General features: G+C 46.1%; 1 protein-coding gene across 4 annotated transcripts in view; it reads right to left on the reverse strand.

The window, feature by feature from the left end:
• Nucleotides 1-2,549: 2,549 nt before the first annotated feature.
• mvb12a (multivesicular body subunit 12A) overlaps nucleotides 2,550-14,003 on the reverse strand; it is a 57,197-nt gene continuing 45,743 nt past the window's right edge. For all 4 annotated transcript variants that reach the window (XM_078235107.1, XM_078235111.1, XM_078235109.1 and 1 more), the window contains 3 exons: nucleotides 9,770-9,822; nucleotides 7,081-7,140; nucleotides 2,550-3,650 (listed from right to left, as the gene is read on the reverse strand). In XM_078235107.1, the coding sequence (XP_078091233.1) occupies nucleotides 3,588-3,650; nucleotides 7,081-7,140; nucleotides 9,770-9,822 (176 nt within the window). In that variant the 3' untranslated portion in view covers nucleotides 2,550-3,587. The remainder of the gene's footprint in view (nucleotides 3,651-7,080; nucleotides 7,141-9,769; nucleotides 9,823-14,003) is intronic.

Consider the following 14,003-nt stretch of genomic DNA (forward strand, 5'->3'; position numbering starts at 1 on the left):
TCCAGCTCCCTAACGCGGTCTTGGAGGAGCTGCAGATGGGTGCACCTCCCACAGGTGTAATCAGCAGGGACACTGACGGTGTCCCACACCTCAAACATTCTGCAGGAGGTACATTGCACTGCCTTCACTTCCATCCCCTCCATATAACTTACTGCTACAAAGAAAAAGAATTGCTCCAATGGAACACTGAACCCTTTGTCCCCTTCCTCAGAGTGCACTGGGAAAGAAGTTTAAAAAGCAGGAACACAGAGCGGTGACAGTTTAAAGAGTGGGAACACAGAGCGGCGACAGTTTAAAGAGTGGGAACACAGAGCGGCGACAGTTTAAAGAGTGGGAACACAGAGCGGCGACAGTTTAAAGAGTGGGAACACAGAGCGGCGACAGTTTAAAGAGTTTAACTTCATTGCAGTGTCAATGTAAGCCTACTTTTGACATTAATAAACAAACTTTAAACTGTTTAAAAATTGTTTAAACATGATTTCCTTTTCACAAAACTATGTTGACTGCCTGATTACCTTATACTTATCCAAGAGCCCTGCTATAATATCTTCCAACATTTTCCCAATGACAGAAGTTACACTAACTAGCCTGTAGTTTCCCTTTCTGAATAATGATGTTACATTACTATCTTCCAATCTAATGGGATGTTCCCCAAATCTAGGGAGTTTTGGAGAATTAAAACCAATGCATCAACTATCTCACTAGACACTTTTAAAACTTTAGGATGAAATCTATCGGTACCTGGGATTTGTCAATCCACAGCTCCAACAATTTACTCAATACCACTTCTCTGGTGACTAATTTTCCAGAGTTCTGGAAAATTGCTAGGGCGGCACGGTAGCACAGTGGTTAGCACTGCTGCTTCACAGCTCCAGGGACCTGGGTTCGATTCCCGGCTTGGGTCACTGTCTGTGTGGAGTTTGCACATTCTCCTTGTGTCTGCGTGGGTTTCCTCCCACAGTCCAAAGATGTGCGGGTTAGGTTGATTGGCCATGCTTAAAAAAATTGCCCTTAGTGTCCTGAGATGTGTGGGTTGGAGGGATTGGTGGGTAAATATGTAGGGATATGGGGGTGGGGTCTGGGTGGGATTGTGGTCGGTGCAGACTCGATGGGCCGAATGGCCACTTTCTGTACTGTAGGGTTTCTATGATTTCTTCTCTCCCTTCCATTTCCTGCTTCTGGGATATTATTTGTATTCTCTGTAGTGAAGACAGATGCAAAATACCTGTTCCAATTCATCTGCCATTCTCAATTCTGCAGACTCACTTTCTATAAGAGAAATGCTAAGACTTATTTTAAATATTTATAAAATCTCTTACTATTTTTATATCGCTAGCTAGCTTACTCTTGTACTCTAATTTTTTCTCCATATTAATCTTTTAGTCATCCTTTGCTGTTGTTTATATTCTGGCCAACCTTCTGACCTGCCACCTGTCCTTGGACAATGTTATGCTTTTGCTTTAAGTCTGACATCTTTAACCCTTCTCGTTAACCATGGATGACGTCTTTGGACTTTTTAATACTCTTTAGAATGAATTGGTTCTGAAATATCACCTTAAAATATTTGCCACTGCATCTTGACCCATTCCTTAACCAAATTTGCCAGTTCACACCCTGTGATCCCAATACCATGTAGTTTGATAAACCTGTGATAATTTCCTTGTTCTGGTTAATATGGGCGGGAATCCATTTTACAAGAATGAAACCAACTTTAAGTTAAAGGGACAGGGTAGGTTTTAAATGTCTGCTCTGCAGTGCAATGTGAACAACGGGAGGGCATATTCACCCATTATACCATCAACTTCTAAGCTGAAAAATCACCTCTGCGAGTCCGCAATGACACCCACACAGATTTGATGCAGCACCGTATTTTAAACTGTTTTTCCACTCCCTTTCCTGGTGACTCCTGCTTTGTACACAAGTGTTTTTGCTGCAGAAGTGAATGGAGACGGTGAGGATCAGTGAGCTATCTGAGCAGTGAAGCTCGATCTGCTCCCTCAGTTGGCATTCATTTGCATGCTTTTTCTGGCTGAATGCACTGAACAGAAGTCAGGAATGGGAAAGCCTAATCTTTTTCCCTTCTTTCCTGACCTACTCCAGGGGCTTGAGCTCTGATTGTCATCACCTTGTTAACAGCCGATCTCAGCCAAGGTAACGGGGCACAGAGCAATAACAGTGATCTTTCTGGGGCTCTATTGGTGACCCCCCCCGAGTTACCGACTGGCTCAAAACACCGAGGGGAACTCACTACTCACCTTGCCGCGAGGTCTCTCATACATCACTCTCATCAGACATTAACTTGGGAGACAGAACAAAAACAGAAAATGCTGAAAAATCTCAGGAGCATCTGGGGAGAGAGAATAGAGCCAATGTTTCGAGTCTGGACGACCCTTCATGGGGAAGCAGTTTTTCTCTCTCCCCAGATGCTGCCAGACCTGCTGAGATTTTCCAGCATTTTCTGTTTTTGTTTCAGATTCCAGCATCCGCAGTAATTTGCTTTGAACTTGGAGACAGCATCAGCCAAGCGGTTCACATGACTAAAAGGGGAAAGAGTACAGCAGGACATGGACTATTTATTCTCCATAATTGTTTAATAATTGTTAAAGACGCAGTTGTGGAAACGACAGGATAACTTTTAAAAATCAGGCACAGAAAAAAAGTGGGCGGTACTGCTTCTCAGAGTAGATATCTATTTAGAAGATTCACAGTGACTTCAGCTCACCTGTCACCCAAGATGGAACATTCACCCTTCAAGAAGCTATAATCACACGAACATACTTTGTAATGTGGACTACCCCTATCCTATCTTCTGACTGTCCATAACTGCAAAGCTGAGACAAAGAGGGTCAACAAGCCAGAACAAACTAAGACATAAAGCATCCTATACATACACACACATTGAAGCAAGGTCCCTGCATTGATGGGGGTCTATCTAGTTGGGTGGCAATAGGAAACCAAGTCTGTTGGAGTTCGCCCCCCCCTGTTGTGCTGTGTGGAGGATGAATTCACTGCACGTCTATTTCTCTGCTGATTAGGAGGGTTGAATGGACACGGTTGGGTCAGCCAGTTTGTGCAGAATGTTCCCTACACTCGGTCAACTACACAAATCTGCTTCACATCCTGCTGAGGTACATTAGTCAACTGGCAATAGCAGCAGCGTTTGGGTATTAAACCTTCCCAATAATGCCCAACCTAACCCCCCCCCCTCCCAATCTCCAGTCTCTCACAGGTCCCATCATTCACACTCTAACTCGCTTCCACATTATGCTATGTCACTCTGGTACGTGTATACAGTTTATAAATGAACACATCTCCATGAGTTCCACCTGATTATAGTACCCGCAGTAACACCAAATTTCAGCGGCACTGCGGACGTGTACAAATAAAAAGTCAACAAGGTGACTACAGGGACAATCTTAAACCAAGGCTGCTTCTATGAAAAGGGTTTTGTTGTAACTCAGTGACACCCATGCACAACCTCATGGCTTTTAGCTTCAAGGAGTCGGAGGTAAGAATCTGCTGAAAACCCGACGGGGGAGGAGACTTCATCCTGAGGTTCTGTCGGGACTTGCACTGGGGTCCATGCTCTAGGAGGCTGTGGGAGGGAGTCTGGCAGCCGCAGTCTTCTCCGTCATGAAGCTGTAGTTGTACTGAAAGGAGAACCGTTACACAGGTTAGCGGCAACTTAGTGTGTTTGCCTTAGTCAGCTGGCAGGCTGGCTCAATGTTTAGTGTCTGTGGGTGAATAACCTTGTGCTAAGGATCCATATCGATCAGAAAGGCTCTTGTGCTCAGATAGACTCATCAGTACAGGAACAGAAGGGCCCATAAGGGGAAGAATGATGGCTTAGTGGTATTATCGCTAGACTATTAATCCAGAAACTCAGCTGATGATCTGGGGACCTGGGTTCGAATCCCGCCATGGCCGATGGAATTTGAATTCAATTTTAAAAATTTGAATTTAAGAATCTACTGATGACCATGAAACCATTGTTGATTGTCGGGAAAACCCATCTGGTTCGCTAATGTCCTTTAAGGAAGGAAATCTACCGTCCTTACCTGGTCTGGCCTACATGTGACTCCAGAGCCACAGCAATGTGGTTGACTCTCAACTACCCTCCTAAGGCAACTAGGGATGGGCAATAAATGCTGGCCAGCCAGCAACGCCCATGTCCCACATAAAAAAAAACTGGCCTCCATTCACATGGGGTGGAGGGGAGGAGAGATAAGTATTCTCCACATGTACACATTCAGACGGCAGGATCAAGTTCAGGTAGCTGTCCTTCATGGGCTGAACATGTGGCAACCACTGTCATTGCTCACACAAACACAGGGGAGGGGAGGGGAGGGACATTCACCTCACAAAATCATTATTGTAGCAAAAATGAAAGAGAACGAGATCTTTAGTTTCCTCAGAGACATCTGTCGCTCTCAGAATGTTCAGCTGTAGTTTTCTTCAAGCCTTTGCAAACCTCAGCCCAGTGGAAAACCGTGTGCTCACCACAGTTCAATATCATCAAAACCACCTGTCCCAGCGGCTATCTCTTCACCAACCCTTCTCAGTCCAACCTAACGCACTCCCCAACCAACATGTTCACTTCCAGGCTGAGACACGAGATCGCTTTAGCAGATAAGGCAAAGGAGAATCCAAAGAGCTTCTACAAATACATCAAGGGCAAAAAAAGTAACTAGGGAGAGAGTAGGGCCTCTTAAGGATCAACAAGGTCATCTGTGTGCGGATCCACAAGAGATGGGCGAGATCCTAAATGAATATTTCTCATCCGTATTTACTGTTGAGAAAGGCATGGATGTTAGGGAACGTGGGGAAATAAATAGTGATGTCTTGAGGAGTGTACATATTACAGAGAAGGAGGTGCTGGAAGTCTTAGAATGCATCAAGGTAGATTAAATCCCCGGGACCTGATGAAGTGTATCCCAGGACATTGTGGGCGGCTAGGGAGGAAATTGCAGGTCTCCGAGCTGAGATATTCGAATCATTGACAACCACAGGTGAGGTGCCTGAAGATTAGAGGGTGGCAAATGTTATGCCTTTGTTTAAGAAGGGCTGCAGGGAAAAGCCTGGGAACTACAGGCCAGTGAACCTAACTTACCCTGTAGTGGGTAAGTTGTTAGAAGATATTCTGAAAAAAAGGATCTACAGGCATTTAGAGAGGCAAGGACTGATTAGGGACAGTCAGCATGGCTTTGTGAGTGGAAAATCATGTCTCACAAATTTGATTGAGTTTTTTGAAGGGGTAACCAAGAAGGTAGATGGGGCAGTGTAGTTGATGTTGTCTACATGGACTTTAGCAAGGCCTTTGACAAGGTACCGCATGGTAGGTTGTTGCATAAGGCCAAATCCAGGCTGAGATAGCCAAATGGATACAAAATTAGCTTGATGACAGAAGACAGAGGGTGATTGTAGAGGGTTGGTTTTCAAACTGGAGGCCTGTGACCAACAGTGTGCCTCAGGGATCTGTGCTGGGTCCACTGTTATTTGACATTTATATTAATGATTTAGATGAGAATTTAGGAAACAAAGTCAGTAAGTTTGCAGATGACACCAAGATTGATGGCATAGTGGACAGTGAAGAAGGCTATCTAGGATTGCAACAAGATCTTATCAACTGGGCCAGTGGGCTGACAGATGGTAGATGGAGTTTAATTTAGATAAATGCGAGGTGAAGCATTTTGGTAGATTGAACCAGGGCAGGACTTACTCAATTAGTGGCAGGGTGTTGGAGAGAGTTATAGAACAGAGAGATCTAGGAGTACAGGTTCATAGCTCCTTGAAAGTGGAGTCACAGTGGACAGGGTGGTGAAGAAGGCATTCGGCATGCTTGGTTTCATTGGTCAGAACATTGAATACAGGAGTTGGGATGTCTTGTTGAAGTTGTACAAGACATTGGTAAGGCCGCACTTGGAATACTGTGTACCTAGTCACCCTACTATAAAAAGGATATAAACTAGAAAGAGTGCAAAAAAGATATACTAGAATGCTACCAGGATTTGATGGTTTGAGTTATAAGGAGAGGCTGGATAGACTAGGACTTTTTTCCCCTGGAGCTTAGGAGGCTTGGGGGTGATCTTATAGAGGTCTATAAAATAATGAGGGGCACAGATCAGCTAGATAGTCAACATCTTTTCCCAAAGGTAGGGGAGTCTAAAACTAGAGGGCATAGGTTTAAGGTGATTGAGGAGAGTTGCAAAAGGGTCCAGAGGGGCACTTTTCTTTCCAAGAGGGTAGTGAGTATCTGGAACAAGCTGTCAGATGCAGTAGTAGAGGCGGGTACATTTTTGTCTTTGAAAAAGAATTTAGACAGTTACATGGGTAAGATGGGTGTCGAGGGATATGGGCCAAACGCAGGCAATTCAGACCAGCATGGTGGTTAAAAACAGGGCTGCATGGACAAGTTGGGCCGAAGGGCCTATTTACATGAAGTGTTTTCCCCTCAAACCCCCTGTCATTTCCCTCACGCACAAGTCTTCAAGTTAGTTTTCATCTATATTGGCAGGAGTGGCACAGTGTCTAGGACCACACCTCACAGCTTTCCATCTGCATAGATTCTGAGCGGACTGTGATCACATTGCTATTCCCCACCAGAGGATGGTCACATTTCCTTTGGACTTTATGCAAGCACACATCATCATTAAAAAAAAAAATCATTTTACAGGATGCAGGCTTCACTGGGTAGACCAGCATTCATGGCCCATACCTAATTGCTCTTCGAGCTGCCTTCTCGAACAGCTGCAGCCCATGTGGTATACGTACATCCACAGTGCTGTTAGGGAGGGAGCTTCAGGATTTTGACCCAGCCACAGTGAAGGAACAGCGATATATTTCCAAGTCAGGATAGTGAGTGACTTGGAGGTGGTGGTGTTCCTATGTGTCTGCTGCTTTTGTCCTTCTCGGTGGTAGTGGTCGTGGGTTTGTCTGTCTAAGAAGCCTCGGTGAGTTCCTGCAGTGCATCTTGTAGATGGTACACAATGGACAGGAAGCAAGTACACCGTGTGAAAAATGCGGAGGCTGACACACTGATAACCTGTGTAAATAACAAGCATCGCAGCACTTTGGACTTACCTCATTCTCTATCTCTGCGTGGCTTTTAATCTGAAGATTTGTAATGTTAGCACTGGGTACCTGCAGGGAGACACCAACAATGGGTTACTGTTAGTCCTGATAAGCTTGGGTTAAACCATTGTGCCTGTGAATGAAATCTCCATCCAGCCTCAACAACTACTGCTTATACTGATGGCTATGTTTGCTGCCACTGCAAGAACAGAGGGTGCATTCACCGGACATGTGGTCACAGTGCCAGCCACAGGTAACTACCTGCACCAAAGAATAGGGCTATCCATAATATTGAGCAATGTAAAGATACTTAAACAAAGGCGGCATCAATAGAATTTCACAGAATATTGAATCTCAAATCACCCGTTAAAAATTCTGGGATCGGGACTTTCTCGCCACTTCGCTGATTGTTCTGCTCCCGACCCATCACCACCTCCCACCGTCCTCAACCTCCACTGTCTACAGGCAGTGAGTGGGGGGGAAGTGAGTGAAAGTGGCCAGTGGGAAGGTGAGTGTTCACCAGGCCCCTCAACAATGACGTAAGCAGCACTGTATAAGCACCTGGGCAGAGTGACCTCCTATCCCGGCTGTGTGACGGCGACCTCAGTGCCACAATCTGTTCGAGTGCGGTGACGGCAGATACAGTGTATGTCATATATTTCTGTAGCACCTTTAATGTAATAAAATCATCCAGGGTACTTCACAGGAGCATTATAAAACAAAGTATGATCCTAAGCCACATATGTGGGCGGCACGGTAGCACAGTGGTTAGCACTGTAGCACAGTGGTTAGCACTGTAGCACAGTGGTTAGCACTGCTGCTTCACAGCTCCAGGGACCTGGGTTCGATTCCCGACTTGGGTCACTGTCTGTGTGGAGTTTGCACATTCTCCTCGTGTCTGCGTGGGTTTCCTCCGGGTGCTCCGGTTTCCTCCCACAGTCCAAAGATGTGCGGGTTAGGTTGATTGGCCATGCTAAAAATTGCCCCTTAGTGTCCCGAGATGTGTAGGTTAGAGGGATTAGTGGGTAAATATATAGGCAATGGGGGTAGTGCCTGGGTGGGATTGTGGTTGGTGCAGACTCGATGGGCCGAATGGCCTCTTTCTGTACTGCAAGGTTTCTATGATTTCTATGATGAAGAATATAACAGATCCAGTGTTTTTTCAAAGAGGTAGGTCATTAAGGAGTTCTTAAATGGAGGAAAGCAAGGTAGAGAGGGGTTTGGGGAGGACGTTCCAGTGCCTCACAGCTCCAGCACGACCACAAATGGTGGAATGATTGGAGATGCACAATAGCAGAGGTTTTACTTCATGGTCTAGTATTATCATAGAACCATAGAATCCTACAGTGCAGAATAGGCCCATCGAGTCTGCACCGACCACAATCCCATCCAGGCCCTATCCCCACAATCCCGTGCATTTACCCCTAGCTAGTTCCCCCTGACACTAAGGGACAATTTAGCACGGCCAATCCACCTAACCCGCACATCTTTGGAGTGTGGGAGGAAACCGGAGCACCCGGAGGAAACGCACGCAGACAGGGAGAGAATGTGCAAACTCCACAGTCAGTGATCCAAGCCGGAATCGAACCCGGGTTCGGAGATTCCCCTCCCTGTTGCCTTTGGGGAGTGGGTGCGATGTGAGCCAGTCCAAACACTCCTTCAGCTGGTCACAGGGCTTTCCTGCTTCTCTCCACCCATTTTCACAACGAGATCAATCAATGGGGAGGTGTTGGCTCATTGTCACTGGACCAGCAGTACTCCAGAGCGCCCTGGAGACCCGGATTCGAATCCCACCATGCTGCAGTAAGGATGGGCAACAAACGTTGGCCTAGCCAGTGACGTCCACATTGCATGAATGACTAACAAAGGTAATCAGATATAATGAGAACATTATGACAGTCACTGATGAAAATTCAAAGTAAGTAAAGTGGCAATATTCCCAGATGACTACAGGAGAGGGGGAAGAGCTGACTGGTGCTGATTTAACCTGAGGGTCACCACGCCTCGGGCGAGAGGCAAAGTTGAGTAACCTCAACCGGTACAGAAACTGAACCCACGCTGTTGGTGTCGCATTCAAGGGTCAACACGACAAAACTCCCATTTTGAAGGAGTTGTTGCATTTCAATGTCCCAGATTTACCTCCCCCCATCTCCACACACACACTCCAGTCCTGGGGTAGTGGCCAGTAACAGAGGGCTGCTTCCTGGACATGGCCTAGCAGTGGGGGAAAGGGAATCTTCCTCTCGACTACAGTCGGTGATGGGATGGTGGAAACAACCTGGTCGCAGGAGATCTGGACGGTCAGTTGGGTCAGTAACGAGGGGTAGACAGTGCTTTCTAGAGAGCAGTCAGTAGCAGGCGCAACCCTGAACACAGGTGGACTTTGATGCCTTTCTGGTCCGAAAAGCCTGACCACCACATCACAGAAGATTGACACAACCCTCACCCTCAATCCCTGCCACAAAGAGCTGCTAAAAACTGGTGAACTTTACAAAATGACAGAAGAAATGTCTTCACTAATTTCTTACTCTGTTTTGCAAGCCCTGCAAATATATAATTGCTGCACTAGCAGTGGATATTAAATAAAGCTCCCTGTAATTCACTACTCCATATAAACCTGCGGGAGGAAAGGCAGAATCAGAAATCAGTGCAGCTACATTAAGACAAAGGCAGCTGTGATGGTGTGGGCTGTACTCACATTCACGGTGGTTTCGAATCTGGGATGCAGAACAAATGGAACACCATCCATCGCTGGAGAGAAGAAACAAGGTGGATGTGAACAGGTTCATTCATAGAATCATAGAATCCCTACAGTGCAAAAGGAGGCCATTTGGCCCATCGAGTCTGCACCGACCACAATCCCACCCAAGCCCTATTCCCTTAACACCCTCATATTTACTCCACTAATCCCCGACACTCGGGTTAATTTTAGCACGGCCAATCCACCTAACCCGCACATCTTTGGAGTGTGGGAGGAAACCGGGGCACCCGGAAGAAACCCACGCAGACATGGGGAGAAAGTGCAAACTTCACACAGACAGTGACCTGAGGCTGGAATGGAACCCAGGTCCCTGGCGCTGTGAGACAACAGTGTTAACCACTGTGCCTATTTTAACTATTACCACAGCCATGTTATCTCGCGGCCAGTCAGTCAGTGTTATATCATGGCCAGTCAGTCAGTGTTATATCGCGGCCAGTCAGTCAGCGTTATCTCGCGGCCAGTCAGTCAGTGTTATATCGCGGCCAGTCAGTCAGCGTTATCTCGCGGCCAGTCAGTCAGTGTTATATCGCGGCCAGTCAGTCAGCGTTATCTCGCGGCCAGTCAGTCAGTGTTATATCACGGCCAGTCAGTCAGTGTTATATCGCGACCAGTCAGTCAGTGTTATATCGCGACCAGTCAGTCAGTGTTATATCGCGGCCAGTCAGTCAGTGTTATATCACGGCCAGTCAGTCAGTGTTATATCGCGGCCAGTCAGTCAGTGTTAAATCGCGGCCAGTCAGTCGGTGTTATCTCGCGGCCAGTCAGTCGGTGTTATATCGCGGCCAGTCAGTGTTAAATCGCGGCCAGTCAGTCAGTGTTAAATCGCGGCCAGTCAGTCGGTGTTATCTCGCGGCCAGTCAGTCAGTGTTATATCGCGACCAGTCAGTCAGTGTTATATCGCGACCAGTCAGTCAGTGTTATATCGCGACCAGTCAGTCAGTGTTATATCGCGACCAGTCAGTCAGTGTTATATCGCGACCAGTCAGTCAGTGTTATATCACAGCCAGTCAGTCAGTGTTATAAACGGCCAGTCAGTGTGAAACCATGGCCAGTCAAAACTACACCGTCACCTGTGGAAGCCAACTCCTACTCATGTTACAGTCCACTAGTGTCAACCTCACCGGTACCACATCCGAGTACAAGTCTACCCTTGAAAGTCAATAGGCTATATGACTATGAGGTGCATCATTACCAAGCCCCTTCTTGATCCCATCCCAGTACCTACACAGTCATGCACTTTCCAGCAGGTTAAACCAAGTGGGGAACTTCCCCCTCCCTTCCTCCTGGCTGGGGCGTGATTAGTGTGGGTCCAGGAGGGTGTGAGGCAATGTTGTGAGAGACAATGAGATTTATGGAGCAGTCGGCTCTTGTGAGAGAGAGAGAGAGAGAGAGAGATTCACGGGCAGTGCAGCAATCACTGCCTCATCGCGAGTACTAGAGGATACGCTTCCCACACGGATTGTCACCATTGGGTGAGGTGGTTTAAAATAGACATTTACTTAACAAAAAAATGACCACTGGGCTGGGAAGCATGGAGAGACACAAGAAAGGAGTTATAAGATTAAGGGTATACAGTTTTTAATTTTCAGATTTGTGCTAAACAGATAGCTACTGAGTACAGCTTGATCCATCCCTCCCAACACTGGCACCTCATCCCAAACTTCGAAGTAGTCCTCACACGATGATTTCCCATATTAGTCACTGCGTATGAAAGGCTCGGCTGAGTTTTATTTCAACTTTGGTCTTTATAGCGAAGCTCTTCTCTCATGAGTCTGGGTTGGATTTAAACCCTATCCTGGAGGGTGCCAGAACAGTCAGTCCAGTAACTGTGTTATATGTGTGCACGAACATGCACACACAAACACACGTGTGTAAGCGTGTGAACATGATATGTTACTGCCGAGTCCCATTTCAATGTCCCTTTAATAAGCTTCCATTTGGGTTACACTCAAAGGATGGTCTGAATTCTCCATCCTATCCCTGTTACATACAGCCCTTTGCCCAGTGTTATCCGTGATTCCCAACATACAAATGAGGAGCAGTAGGATAATCGGTCCCTCCAGGTGATCTGATTGGAACCTCAATCCCACATTCCCGCCGACTCCCTGATAACCTTTCACCCCCTCGTTCATCAAGAATCTCTCTCGCTCTGCCTTAAAAATATTCAAAGACTCTCTTCCTCCAAAGGCAGTGGAAGCAGAGTTCCAAAGATTTTAATTCCTCCTTGTCTCCATCTTAAATGAGCGACCCCTTAATTTCAAAGTGTGACCCCCTAATTCTAGATTCCTCCACAAGAGGAAACATCCTCTCCACATCCACCCTGTCAACACCCCTCAAAATCTTACATGTTTCAATCAAGTCACCTCTTACTCTTCTAAACTCCAGCGGATACAAGCTCAGCCTATCCAATCTTTCCTTATAAGACAACACTTCCAAACCAGGTATTAAGCTAGTAAACGTTCTCCGAACTACTTTCAATGCTTTTACATCTTTCTTTAAATAAGGAAATCAATACTTTACACAGTATTCCAGACGTGGTCTCACCGATTCCCTGTATAACTGAAGCATAACCTCCCTAGTTGTGTAATCAATTCCCCTCACAATAACATTTGATTAACTTTCCTAATTACTTGCTGTAGCTGCATACTAACCTTCTGTGATTCATACACTAGGACACCCAAATCCCTCTGCATATGAGCTCTGCAATCTCTCACTATTTAGATAACATGCTTTTTTAAAATTCTTCCTGCCAAAATGGACATAAGAACTAGAAGCAGGAGTAAGCCATCTGGCCCCTCGAGCCTGCTCGAGGTCATTGCTGATCTTTTCGTGGACTTAGCTCCACTTACCCACCCGCTCACCATAACCCTTGATTCCTTTACTGTTCAAAAACGTATCTATCCTTGTCTTAAAAACATTCAATGAGGTAGCCTCGACTGCTTCACTGGGCAGGGAATTCCACAGATTCACAACCCTTTGGGTGAAGAAGTTCCTCCTCAACTCAGTCCTAAATCTGATCCCCCCTTATTTTGAGGCCATGCCCCCTAGTTCTAGTTTCACAGACAATTTCAGTTTCCCCATTATTTTCCACTATTTACTAGATCTTTGCCCACTTGCTCAACCTATCTATGTCCCTTTGTAGCCTCCTTCTGTCCTCTTTCCAACTTACTTTCCTAGCTACGTTTGTGTCATCAGCAAACTTAGCAAACATCCCTTTGGTCCCTTCATCGAAGTCATTGATATAAATTATAAAATGATGAGGAGTGGCAATCTTTACTAGAAAATGACCTATTTATGTCTAATCTGCTTCCTGCTAGCTTGCCAATTCCAGGGGAAAAAAGGAAGGAGCAAACATCAACAACTAAAGACCACTGCAGCAACAATGCTTACTACTAAACATTGACAATGCATTAAATACAGTTTACTCAGGGTCATGTCCACATTAGTGTGCACATTTTACGGAGGCCGTGGCACCCAGCGGGAAGCCGGCGAAATGGCCTCCGCTGGAGTCTCCCGACCCGCTGCGCGACAAAAGCAGTCCAGCAGGCTGGGAGAATCGCCCCCACATTCTGCACAATGTTAATATACTGCTTCAAGAGTTAGGAGTTCTATTGACAGTTTTCACTAGAGAGAGAGAGAAATTCTGGACTAACAAGGGAAGACAACACTGCTCTGTGGTCCCGGTTTCAAATCCCACCATGGCAGATGGTGAAATTTAAATCTAGAATTAAAAACCTAAATGATTGTTGTAAAAATTCACCTGATTCACTTATGTCCTTTAGGGAAGGAAATCTGCCGTCCTGACTTGGGTCTGGCCTACATGTGACTCCAGACCCACAGCAATGTGGCTGACTCTTAAAACTGCCCTCTGAGATGGCCGAGTGAGTCACTCAGCTCAAGGGCAATTAGGACGGGCAATAAATGCTGGCCCAGCCATCGACACCCACATCCCACAAACAAATTTTTAAAAAGTAACCATTGGAAGGAAGTGTGGACTTGAGGGCACTGCCAGATTTAGCATGACCTCATTGAATGGTGGAGGTGTTGTTTTGTTTATTTATTAATGTCTTAAGTAGGCTTATATTAACACTGCAATGAAGTTACCGTGAAAATCTCCTAGTCGCCACACTCCGGCACCTGTTCGGGTACACGGAGGGAGGATTTAGCACGG

Source organism: Mustelus asterias, chromosome 19, assembly GCF_964213995.1.
Source record: "Mustelus asterias chromosome 19, sMusAst1.hap1.1, whole genome shotgun sequence".
Classification (NCBI taxonomy): Eukaryota; Metazoa; Chordata; class Chondrichthyes; order Carcharhiniformes; family Triakidae; genus Mustelus; species Mustelus asterias.